General features: G+C 34.2%; 1 protein-coding gene across 2 annotated transcripts in view; it reads right to left on the minus strand.

Moving 5' to 3' along the window:
• LOC145254854 (protein crumbs-like) overlaps positions 1–13,057 on the minus strand; it is a 402,139-nt gene that overhangs the window by 17,107 nt on the left and 371,975 nt on the right. The window contains exons 27-28 of one of the 2 annotated variants that reach the window (XM_080113704.1): positions 11,527–11,801; positions 831–912 (exon numbers count right to left, since the gene is read on the minus strand). In XM_080113704.1, the coding sequence (XP_079969830.1) occupies positions 831–912; positions 11,527–11,801 (357 nt within the window). Of the gene's footprint in view, positions 1–828; positions 913–11,526; positions 11,802–13,057 lie in introns of both variants that reach the window. The other variant, XM_080113705.1, reaches the window with a different exon arrangement.

A 13,057-nucleotide genomic window follows, 5' to 3' on the forward strand; every position in this document is an offset into this window, starting at 1 on the left:
AATAACTCATTTTAAAATGAATAAATTAGAAATTGTTTATTCTTATATCACCAATCACCGTCCTTGCTAATTGGACGACTTCAATTTTTGTGAGTGTATGAAAGGCGATAACATACGTATGAACTTTAAAGCCATAATGTATTATATAGATAAATATTTTTTGTATAATGCTCTAAAGTCAGTAAATATCTTATTGCAAATTTCATGTTTTCAATCATAAGACTCAAACCAAGCATTTCTCCAATGAAAAATGCCTTCACCTCGAATTCAGTACAGTGCTAATCTATACTCTTCATACACAAACATAGCAAAGTAATATTTATTTTAACTAATAAAATTTTGTTAACCAAGAGCAATTTTTTGTTCAGCATTGCCTAGAATTCATCAATATCATTTTTGTATAAACATTTTTCGGTTAAACAATTTTGTCTTGGTAAAAATTAGATTAGGAAAAAAATAATGTTTAGGTTACAAAGAAACGAGAAATATATAGAAACATGTGAAGTAATCACAGAACATTAATATAAAGATAAAAACAGATGAGGAAAAAAAATGCCCAATAACACAAGCAATGCAAGGGTGATAAGTCATTTTAAGCTGCAAAGATTTGTCTCCCTTGCATTATCCAAGTCCTACTTGAATAAATATATCACCACATTTTGATATTCTGAAGAATATATTGGAAGGAAGAAAAATGGAATGTGGCTAGGTAGAATCAAATATTGATGTTTCAGTCTTATCATGAACCAAATAAAACTATATTCAGGTTAAACATTTTTGTAAAAATAACTCAATGTTCAAGAGGGGGAAAAACATGCAAGTCTACTTACCAATAATCATTGCCAAAATTAATAATGCAAGTGGAATACCAATATAAAGATACAGATTGTTAAAATCTGGGCCCGCACGCATCTGCAATGATAAAATATATTGAATGCATTCATTGTTTCATTATATCTCAATCAAAGTTCTCAGAAATCAGAAGGACCCCTTTCTTGAGACTAACGCTTTGTCTCCATATAAGATACATAGACATTAGAGTGTTCCATTAAGTTCTCTTTTACATCTCAAATGGTGAGTTAATAAAGACGTGAATAGCATTAATTTTCTTCTCCCTAATTTACCAGTTAACTATGTTATAATATATTTTTCTTGTAGTCTGTTGGTCCTATCAGATTCAAGGACAAGAATTCATATATTCTGGTGGAGTATCCAGTTGTTACTATAGGCAACATCACTTGGAGAAGGTGCACTATCTCTTGCATATGCCAGTGTGGGGAAGTCATACTGAGGGGATCTTATTTAGATTTTGAATACCATGTTATTTTGAATATTTAGTCATGGTTTACTTGTAGGGGGTTGTCCTGACAAAGCCCTGTACAGAGAAGCCTTACACACTCGAGGGTGGTGTCTAGTAGGCATTCAAGTTTTCCCATTCAAAATTGGTACAAAAAAGTGCATAAGCAAGCAACAAACTTAATGTTTGTTTTGATATCATTTATATATTTATAGACCGAACTCAAACCTTGCTTGTGTAACTACTAGTGTTACATGAAAGGGCTGTCCTCTTCTCATGTAAGTAAGAAGACATACTAGATAAGTTAAATTGATATTAAGAAAAGTCTAGAATCGAACCCTGTAAGCAAGTAGATAATTGAAATCCTAGGAATGCAGTCCATTGTTAATTCTATTTATGTTGGAAAAAAAGATTGTCCATTCTTTTAAAATAACTGGATATTAAATATGTCAGTTAAAAAAAATGGACAATGCGAGTTAAAAAATATTGTTTAAAAATAGGTTAGATATTAAACAATTAGAATTGAGGATTCTTTGTTTGCCAAAAGTGTGTTTGGACAGACATATGTAAATCCATGATAAAGTCATGTTGGGAACCACACTTCTGACGTCATAAACAAAGGAGATTTCTCAATATATGAACCGAGGGTTCGAAGTTAGGAAGTTGATTAGGACCAGATAATCGGAGCAGATCACACACGGTGAATTTTTTTTTTTTTTTACAAAGGCATCACTTATCAAGGCCAAGAGGTCACTCGAGGATAAGGATTAAAGAGTAGACAATTGGACAATACAGTAATCGTTAGTAATGGAAATTCAGTAAATTTGTTAACTTATATGGAACGGCTCATCAAAAACTTGTTTACGTTAGACTTGAACACAACCATATTGTAGTCAGCTGGAAAGCAGGAAAACGGAAGACAATTCCATAGGCATGCAGTTCTAAGAAAGAAGCTTTGTTCATGGAATCTACATTAAGGTTTAGGCACAGATAAAGAGTGGGGGACATTACTGATAGTGTTTTCTGCTAGACGGGTGTTTCTTGCGAACGTTTGGTGAGGTGGGGGACCATAGATTGCACTTGCCATGAAAATAACAATAAAGCAGAGACAAACTCACAACATCTCTTCTGTGAGAAAGAGGTTGCATGGAAGAGAAAAGGACATCCCCTACGAGGCTATGAAGTCTATTTTGAACTCTATCAAGGCAGGATATATCCTTTCTAGCAGCTCCTGCCCAGATGTAGCAACAGTACTCCATCCTTGGACGTACCTGGCTCTTATATAGACAGATAATTGCATCAGCAGTGAGATATCTACTGGATCGATAGAAGGATCCCACCATTTTTTCAGCGGCCTTGGCAACAGATTTAATGCGTGTTCCATTTCAGATCAGGAGTAAATGTCAAGCCCAGAAGCTTGTCAAAACATGAGGTCTCCCCAAGACAAGAGACCTTCATTTCAATTGATGCCAGATGGGGATCAGAGCATTGATGATGTAAAGATAAAAGCTTGGTTTTAGATGCATTAAAAGTAACAAGCCACCTCTTTCCTCATTGTACCACTTGCTCAAGATCAGAGGAGAGAGAATCGGAGAGAACTTGGTCATTTATGATCTTAGATGTGCTACCATAGAGTCAGTTGGAGAGTGAGAGCCCCTTAGAGGTGAAGGGAGAAGAGTAGACTATGTAGTCGATAGGTTTGAATTCCTGACTTCATCAGTCGGCCGACAGATGAATAAGGAAATCACCATTAATAATTTGTAACTGTCTCGTGTCGTCATTCCTCACAACCAAAAAGGTAAATGTGTTTTGTATATTCATCTATAAATGAACTTTTGTTCCTACAAGTAATGTGCCTCCTCTATCATAAGTGAAGTATCTCTTGCCCTCTATATGTGTTAAGAACTGTTGCATTCCCCATGAATCATCCCACTCTGTTAAAAATGTCTCCCTCATTATCATCTGTTCTGAGGTCCCGTTAATGTGTCTCCAACACGAACCCCTGACCCGCTACACAACACTAGTTAAAGAGAAGAAAAACTGAAATAAAACTACTTTTTTTACTGCTAATCCTACCATTGTTTCCAATCGTCTTTGTCCTTGTTACTGAACCCAACCAATACAGGAGAAGTATAGCTCCACTATAGAATCCCACGTTGACACTCTTAGAGGGTTTACCAATGTTCCTTCTTATTTCTGCATTTATAGAAGGAGTTAGTTGCATCTTTTGGAAGCATTATTTCATAAGTGAATTTTGAAATAGAGTAATGCTGTATAGTTTTTTACTAAATGAAAAATCATATTTCTAATTTTTTTTTTCTGAGACTTTCAGTGGCAATCACCATGTCATTTTTGTTTTTTTGTTTTTTGTTATCATTTTGTTATTGTTGTAAAGTCTGAAGGGAGGTGGTCTTTAGAAGAGAAAAATTGTATGTCCAATCATGTTGGCAGTTCCAGCAAAGGAGTTTTGTGTGGTCAGCACAGAAATTGAATAGAAAGAATAAGTCACATTTTTTACGACATTTTTTATGGTTGAATTTGAAAATTTTAGAAAATCAAGTAATCCTGCATAATATTTTTATCAAACGAGAAATCTTTTTTCTGAGACGTCCTTATTTGGTAAATCTCAGAAACATACTTTTTAAAATATTTTTCATTTAATAAAGAAAAATGTACAGCAATCTGTTGTTTTTTAATTTTCAGGTTTTGATATGTGTGTATTTAAAGGTTGAGTATTGATTCTAAGAGATTCCCAATGATAGCTAAATATATAAATAAAAATTGGGTTCATAATGCAATCTATGACAGCGAAGAACATGTGTAATGTTGTGGATTATATATTGAATACTGCATAAATATATATGGATTAAATAGTAACTACACTCAAATATTGGTTTGGCAACTAGTCTAGGAAAAGGAAAACTTGGAAATAATGTCCGTCTTTTTCTGCTTATTCTGACATTGTATTTAATCACCCTAGACTTTTTGCCATTGTACTTCAGGAAAACCAATTTAGAATAAATGCATTTAGTGATTGTGCAACACTTACTTCACTATGCAGGTACCATAACAAAGAATACCATAACAAAGAGTACCATAACAAAGAGTACCATAACAAAGAGTACCATAACAAAGAGTACCTATTAGATTTTGAGGCTAAAATTAAATCTTTATTTTTAAGCTATATCAATTTTTTTTTTTTAACTGTAATCTAGGCTTCAGCCTCTGTCCCACGGACGAAATGTTGCATCCCTCTGTCTGTTCTACAAGTATTTTAATGGTGAATACTCTGATAAACAGCAAGCACTTGTGCCTCCAAATACCCTCGACAAACCTGACAAGCAGCTAAATCCCACCCCTACACAGAGATCTCAAGATGTAAGAGAGCTTTCTACTCCAGTAGTTTCTTCCCTAGAACTGCTAGATTTTGGAATTCCATTCCAGGTCCCTGCTTTCCCAACTGTACTGGCATGCAAAAGTTCAAATGCAACATGAACCAACATCTTGCTGCCCAACCCTACATAGTACCCCAGTAGCTTATGTCCCTGATAGTAGCCCTCTACACCAAAGTGGCAATGTGCCTGGTTTGGGGTAAAAAAAAAAAAAAAAAAAAACTGAGCTATCCAACATTGTTCGGGATGCAGTTTAGCTTTTAATTTTTATTTAAAAGAAAGAAGACTTTAGTCATAAAGATAGACAACTCCTTATTATATACAATTATAAAAATAAAAAATATGTACGCACAAATAGAGTGTCTTGAAACACTTATTAGACATATGATTAATTAAATATACGTTATGAGCTGAAAAGTAGACATAAATGCTGAGAAGTGGATATGAATGCCGAGAAGTACACATAAATGCCGAGAAGTACACATAAATGCCAAGAAGTACACATAAATGCCGAGAAGTACACATAAATGCCGAGAAGTACACATAAATGCCGAGAAGTACACATAAATGCCGAGAAGTACACATAAATGCCGAGAATTTATGTCTAAATTCATGAATGGCTGTTTTAAAATTTATATATTTTGGACAAGTTTACTCATCACGCTCTGAAAAAGTAAAATTTGTTTCAGCCAATGTAACCTCCAACCATCTTCAAGTGTATTCACACTGGATGCTATTAGTAAATATTGAAAAATGTTTGGGTGTTTTTTAATGCTTTCCCAATGAACATAGCTGTTGGAAATTTAAAACAAAAATAGCGCCAAGTCTATTTCTTTGTTATCTCTATATAAATAAAATGAACTCATTTTTTCCCGTCTGATTTGGACATTAATAGGATTAAAAATCAAGATATTTCATGCAAATATAATATGCACAAACGGCAGAACAATATCTGAGGTGTGTTATAGGCTTATTATTTCTCAAATTCCTCGATAATCTTAGATTTCTATACTTTTTCTGCTGAGAAGTCACGGCCAAAATCGGTTAAGATCAATGGAAGTGGTAAAATATTTTCTCTCTAATAAATTCCTCCTCCCCCTGCCACCACTTAACACCGTTTGGGGATCGTTCACAAGGAACAGTTGAGAAGAGAACACCGGTTTGGCTTCGTAGTTCTTTCATGTGAAGTTATTTAAAATCACTAAACTAAGCTGCAGTGCTCTGTGGCGTAGTGGTTAGCGTGTTGGACAATTCACATTATATTTTCACGTTCGCGCCGACCTACCGTAGTCGTCTTTTTTTTTTTTTTCCTAAACAACTGGAATGGACTTTTCTTGGTGGCCGAACTGTTAACGTTGCAGATGTTTTTTTTGTTTTTTTTTTTTTTTCACACTTTATTTTCCTACTTTTACTCATGACTCCGGGTTTGATCCTTCCTACTTACCTTTGTCACTTAGAATGGTATTGATCACTTTAAAACTCCCCCCCCCCGTCCCGGAAACAAACACTCGGGCAACGCCGGGTACCCCCGCTAGTATGTTAATAAATCCGGGTCCATTCCGTTTTGTTGATATGATGAAAGTATATTTTTGAGATGAGGATTGATAATTTTTTTTTTGTATCATTTTGACTATTCTTCTCATCTTGGTTGTCATACATGTTTACAGAGGTCCAGGCATTAATTTAAAAACGTTCCTTAAAATAGGTATAAAATAAAAACAGCTTAATTTAGAATGCCAATATAAGGAAATATAGTCAAATTTCTTTATATTTGGACTTATGATATTTTTGAGGCTATTTTAAGTAAATTTAAATGCGAAAAAAAAAATATCTTTGCAGATGTACAATACTTTCTTGTATCATTAATAGTTTTTTTTGGGGGGGGGTTCAGGCTACTTCAAATTAGGTTACTATTTTTGGTGACGAGCGATTTAATCATTACATAAAAATGATTTTTTTTTTTTTTTAATTTTGTGTATGTGATATTTTGTCTATGCTGGTGTTGGGGTGATTAATCAGAATTAAAAACTTAGAACTTTTTAAAATATCAGAAAAATTAGTACCTATTTTCAGATACCAAAAATTATTCTTTCAAATTTTTTTTTTTGTTTTTTTGTAAAACTTTATTTTCCATTGCTGGTATCAATGATAAAATAAATATTTATTGATTTTAATTGAGTGATCAAACTAAATTTGGTACCATTGTTTAGGTTTTGCAAAATTTATGTGCCCACATTAAAATTTTTAGATATAACGAAAAGATAATTTTGGTCTGAGATACTTAAAACAATGCCTTGTCAGAACAGAAAATATGAGATTTACAACAATGCAATATACCTGGTAATGGCAAACCTACATATTGTCACAATTCTTATTGCATATATTGGATAAATTTAAAGGAAAAAAAAAAATTTCTGGAAATTAGTCCAACGTTTTTAAATTGCCCCAGACAAGGTATGAAGCTAATTGATGTAAGGATTTAACAAAATATGATTATCACAAGGACAGGAGATGCCTATTAACCTTAGTCTTGAAAAGACCGAGGCTATAGGTAGGAAGAAAAGAGCTGGAAGAGAGTTCCACAAAGCTTGGAAAGAAGTAACTAGAATAGGAAGGTATAAAACAGCAAATTTATGGACACCCCTAGTCCGGATCAAACAAGCTGGAACAAAGAAAGCAAGCAAAGGATAATTCTGAAGACCATATGCCACAATATTATTTATAAAAAAAAAAACAAAAAAAAACAGACTCGCAACATCACATTTGTGAGAGAAAGATTACAAAGAAAAAAGGATCGAGCCAATCAGATTGTAGGTATATTTCTTCACCTTATCATGAACCTTCAAATGGGGCAGAGATTCATGAGCCCAAATATGACAACAGTACTCCTGTTACATAGAAAGGGACAGCTCCCAGTAATTAAAGGAACACCGTAGATAAGTTGAAAATGATATTTGTTAAAAAAAAAGGTTAGAATCAAACCAAGTTTTCAAAAGTTAGAAGTGAATACGTTTCGCAATCACAGAAATGTAGGAATTGTCTATTGTGTTTAGAAATAAGCCAGAGGTCAGAGTTAGAACAATGGAAAATAAAAACAGCTTAGGAATTTTCTTTGTGTGGTCGAAGGCATGTTAAATACATATGGATATGTAAAATCCATGTGAGAATATTCACATGGTTGGAGCACGTTTTGACAACACAAAGACAGAAGACCAGAGGAATAATTAGCCGAAATGTTGTGAAACTACTAATAATTAACAAAAATAAATTATACAAATTACTCATCTCAAAATTAATTCAATGACACAAAGAAAGAAGTTTCCAATATATTTAGTGAGTCAGTTTTAGTCAGAGTAAAAAATCGAGGATAGTCTGAGAGAGTAGTAGAGATGGATCAGTCAAGGTCGAGTTCAAAAACAGAAGAGTTAGCTGAAACTCTTTTGGAAGTGAAGAGATGGGGGGGGGTAAGACAATGTAGAATCTAAAAGGCATTGAATCCCTGGTCATCTCATCCGGATGGAATCAAAGGTCATATTTTTTAAAGTCTTCGTTTGTCATCTTTCAACCATGAAAGGTAATGTGTTTCAGTTATTTATATATCACGCTGTTTCATCATCTTATAAACTAATTTTGTATGAAATTCCCTTCCAAAGTGTTAACTGTCCCCACCACCATCACAAGTAATGCATTTCACGTCTCCCTCCTCAATAATGTTAACAGTATCCCTCTTGCAATAATGAATGTTCATCATCTATGCTTAATAAGAAATGTCATCACATTCATCGTCATGATGTACACAGTTATATAAATATCTCAGCCTCCGTTATCAGTATTATGCCGCCCATCTTTATAAATATGTCCCTGATATATACACACCCTGACTACACAACATTCCATATATTGTCTACTAGTAAATTTAAACAGAGAATAGCTTTAGTTGTAAGAAAGTGTTTAGAGCGATAAAGAACATTGATTTTATGAGAAGCAGAAAGAACAATGAATCTGATATTTAAACTCCATGTAATATGTGAGGAGAAAGACCAAGAATTTTCAGAGTAAATATCTCAATAGCAGAAACATCCATGAGAATCTCATGAAGAAAAGGGACACACCTACGATTGAAATATTTTCAATCAAAGTTTCCTTGTTCTATTTTAGTATAAATATATTTTATATTAAACTAGCAGCCCCCTCCCCTTAGCATCGCCCAGTCCTAAGATACACTTAAATATGATATTTTAATTCATGCAGATTACATTTTTTATTATAGAGACAATTATCTATCGATTATTATATTGAACTTAATATATAGTAGTGAGGTCAAAACTACTAATATCTCTCTCTCTCTCTCTATATATATATATATATATATATATATATATATATATATAGAGAGAGAGAGAGAGAGAGAGAGAGAGAGATCATAATTAAGGTATTTAATTTTTATGATTTGAAAAGGTTAATTTTTTTTATTGTATGCAAAACAAAGAATACAGTTTAATAAATATATTTCCTTAACCCATGAGTTTTCGATGTTTATTCATCTCCTCAGAGGAAAAATATTAGCAAATTGCACCTTATTTGTTAAAGACAATAAACAGAGAATTTAAAGTTTTTAAATCATTTCAGCTACATAGAATAAGGGAAATTTGATATTGAGGCAGAAAAAAGGATATTTAACTTCAAATCCAAAATGCATGGTAAATCCTGAAATAGAAGTTCCTGGTAATAGCTTGTCATGTAAATTATTACATTTAATAATATTTTGTAAGACCGATAATCACTGGATTTGCATTCCCAGTAGATACATTGCATTTCATTATTCTGAGATATATATATATATATATATATGAATAAAATATGCATCAAGTGCGCTTGAAAGCCAAATTACAACGCAATTTTACAAAAGTAAATATTTTACTTGTTTGAAATTTATTTAAATATATTTCAGAGTCAAACTCCATCCTCAGTATTTTGTTCTTTTTTTCTTCTTTTTTGCCATGTTGTAAAGTTGGAGAAATAAAGATCCACACGTTGTATCTCAGCAGCTGTTTTTCGAAATGTCGGAAATGGTGTGTTGGCTATGTGAGATTAACATCAGGGGTGTGAGTTCCATTATAGAAGCATTAATTTGAATACAATAAAATATGCATCAAGTGCACTTGAAAGCCAAATTACAATGCAATTAACAAAACTCACACCCCTGACATAACTTTGGTGTCATCAGCTAGAATCAAAATCAAAACATACAACTCTCCACTCTCATTCCTTAGTCTTTGAGTGATGCCCATATGCATATATATATATACACACACAAAGTATGCATATATATACACACACACACAAAGTTGACCTGTTATCCCTTCTTTAAAAGATGGAATCGTCCGATCGTCAAAAACAAGATTCAAGCAAGCAAGAATGGTCAGACGGTCCACAGAGTTTTATAATTAGATAGATTAAAAAGAGTTATAATGAGTCCAAGTAAATTAAGTGTCTTCTCTTGCACATGGATGGCCATGCACATTTGGGCGGAACTTTTTTTTCTTATCAAATTTCATTGTTCTTAATTAAAAGGTAGCTTGAAAAGAGTCAATTCTATTGCCAACAAACATGTTTTATTTGGTTGAGAGCAGCGCCTTTATGCAGAGAAGAGACGTTTCTAATCTCTTTCTAGTCTATCATTATTTCTATGGAAACTGCTCACTTGAGCTGCAATCTCCAGTTTCTCTTTGTATCACATGCAGAGAAACAACTCTTTTTGCTTCCACAATGAAGAAAGACTTTCCTTTAAAGGCCAGAAATGACCAAGATCTGATTCTCTCCTCTGATCTTGAGCACGTGGTGCAAGGAGAAAAAAAAGGTGTCTGGTTAATTTTAACGCATCTAAAATCAAGCTTCTCTTTTTCCATCATCAACGCTTTGACCCAGATTTGACCCCAATTGAAATGAATGGCTCTCATCTTGAGAATGCTCCATCTTTAGACAAGCTTCTTGGCTGGACCTTCCCTCCTGATCTGAAATGGAGCACATACATAAATCCGTTGTCATGGTTGCTGGAAAAATAGTTGGATCATTCTACTGCTCTAGCAGATATCTCACTGCCAATGCAATCCTCTACCTGCATGAGCCAAGTATGTCCTAGGATGGAGTACTGTTGCCTCATCTAGGCAGGAGCTGCTTGGGGCACTGTATCCTGCCTTGACAGAGTTCAAGGTCAACTTTGTAGCCTAGTAAGTAATGCTGTTCTCTTCTCTGCAACCTCTTTCCCCACAGAAGAAACGTTGCGAACCGGTCTCTGCTCCAGCATTATTTTCATGGCAGGAGTTCAACTGAACAATCTATGGTCCCCCCTTGGCAAGCTTTCACAAAAACCACTTGTCTAACCAAAATCACAATAAAATTTCCCCCCCCCTCTTTATCGGTATCTAAATCTAAACATGGATTCCATGAACAATATTTTTTCCCTAGAACTGGTCACCTATGAAACTGCTCCATTGGACTGCTTTCCAACTGACTACAATATTGTCAAGTCCAATGTAAACAAGTTTTTGGTGAACCATCCCCTTCAGTAATCCAATTATATAAATTTCCATAACAATTACTATACTATAGTGCCAATCACTACTGTACACACATTAACCCTTATCTTTGAGTGGCTTCTGGGCCTTGATATGTGGTGACCCCTTTGTAAAAAAAAAAAAAAAAAAAAAAATGTGTCTAGTGCCAGGTAGAAATTCCACAAACAGAGCTTATTAACAAGCCTTAAAATCTGGTCATGATTAGGAAAAAGTTGACCGTAAAAATATTAACATTACCATTCACAAGTACTTCTCTCACCTTTTCAGCACAAATCGGACCCTGCCAGCCATCAGGACAGCTACAATTTGCATATGAATGATTCTCACTGATGGTATACGTACAGTTTGCACTGTTCATACATGGGTTTTTTTCAGCAGAGCACGGGTTCTCAATGTGGCAGTATTTGCCCATAAATTTCTGTGAGTCACATTTACATTCAAAACTGCCAAATGTATTATGGCATGTGCCATCATGCAGGCAAGGATTCACCGTGCATTCATTTTTATCTTCGCTGCAATTTTCACCTTTGAATCCTGAAATAAAAGAAAAAGGTGTCAAAATACTAATGAGTTAAACCATCATGTAATAAATAAAAATGGGTTAGAATGCACAAATTGATAGGAAAGAGTTATTTTATTTAAAAAGTGAAATATTCACTCTCCTATAAATAGGACACCGGGTACATCTATAATATAAATCTCACTTGTGTTTAAATGTATGTATGTATGTACGTACATACGTACGTACGTACGTATGGCCTAATCACGTTGACACACCAGTTCTCGTCAGATCACTGAAGTTAAGCAATGTTGATTCCGGCTAGTACCGGATGGGTGACAATTTGGGAATTCTAGGTGCTGCATGTGCTTTCTGCTTATCTCGTCATTGTTTCCAATCGTCCTGAACCTCCACTTGTCACTGGTATTCAACAATGTCGATCCAGGAGAGGTGTGGTTGGAGATTGTGCAACTCTTGCCACAAAGATTTCATGCACAGGCACCCTTACTGTGGGTTACCATAGTCTGTCAAGACTGAAGGAAGCTTTCGTTTTTTTTTTTTTGTTTTTTTTATGTATATATGTTTGTATGTCTGCCTAAAACTTTCAACAGAGGCAATGGATTTTTACAAGATCGATATCGTTTTGAAGCTCGACCCTTCGGATGACAACTCTCAGAAAATTGGTGAAAAACATTAATTCCTTCACCCTCACATGGACACTTTTCTACAAGGAGCCGATATTTTCGGAAGTCATCTCCTCTTTTCGTTTGACTAGCCTTAATTTAAACCTTTGCCACTTCCGGTTTAGTGAGGGACGCAACAGCAAAGACATCACTTTTTTTTTTCACATTCTTTTCCTTCTTCAAGTTATGGGTTCAAGCCTGCCTGCTTGCCTACTACCACTTTTTTTTTCTTTTTCTCAACACACACCCTCAAACACCCAGGCAATGCTGGGCACCAAGGCTAGTGTGATATATTTTAGAAATCACGAGGCTATACATTCAAGATAAAAATATACATTCAAGATAAAAATATAAACATTATAAGGAGAAAGAGGAATTCACACAAAGAATTATATTGCACTTTTGGCAATAATTAGTTGCTTACTATTGCAAGACTCATTTCTATAAGTTCATACATTATCAAATTTTTAAGGTTCCAACAATTCTCAGAAAGAAACTGAGGAATATAGATAAATTTTATCCTTTCTTCAGAATAATTATGCAGTAAAAAGTATTGTTGCATATTATCTTATAGATTTTCAAAAGAAATTATTTATTGTTCTATTTAT

The sequence above is a fragment of the Euprymna scolopes genome, chromosome 30, assembly GCF_053919585.1.
Source record: "Euprymna scolopes isolate OS-2025 chromosome 30, ASM5391958v1, whole genome shotgun sequence".
In the NCBI taxonomy this organism is placed as follows: Eukaryota; Metazoa; Mollusca; class Cephalopoda; order Sepiida; family Sepiolidae; genus Euprymna; species Euprymna scolopes.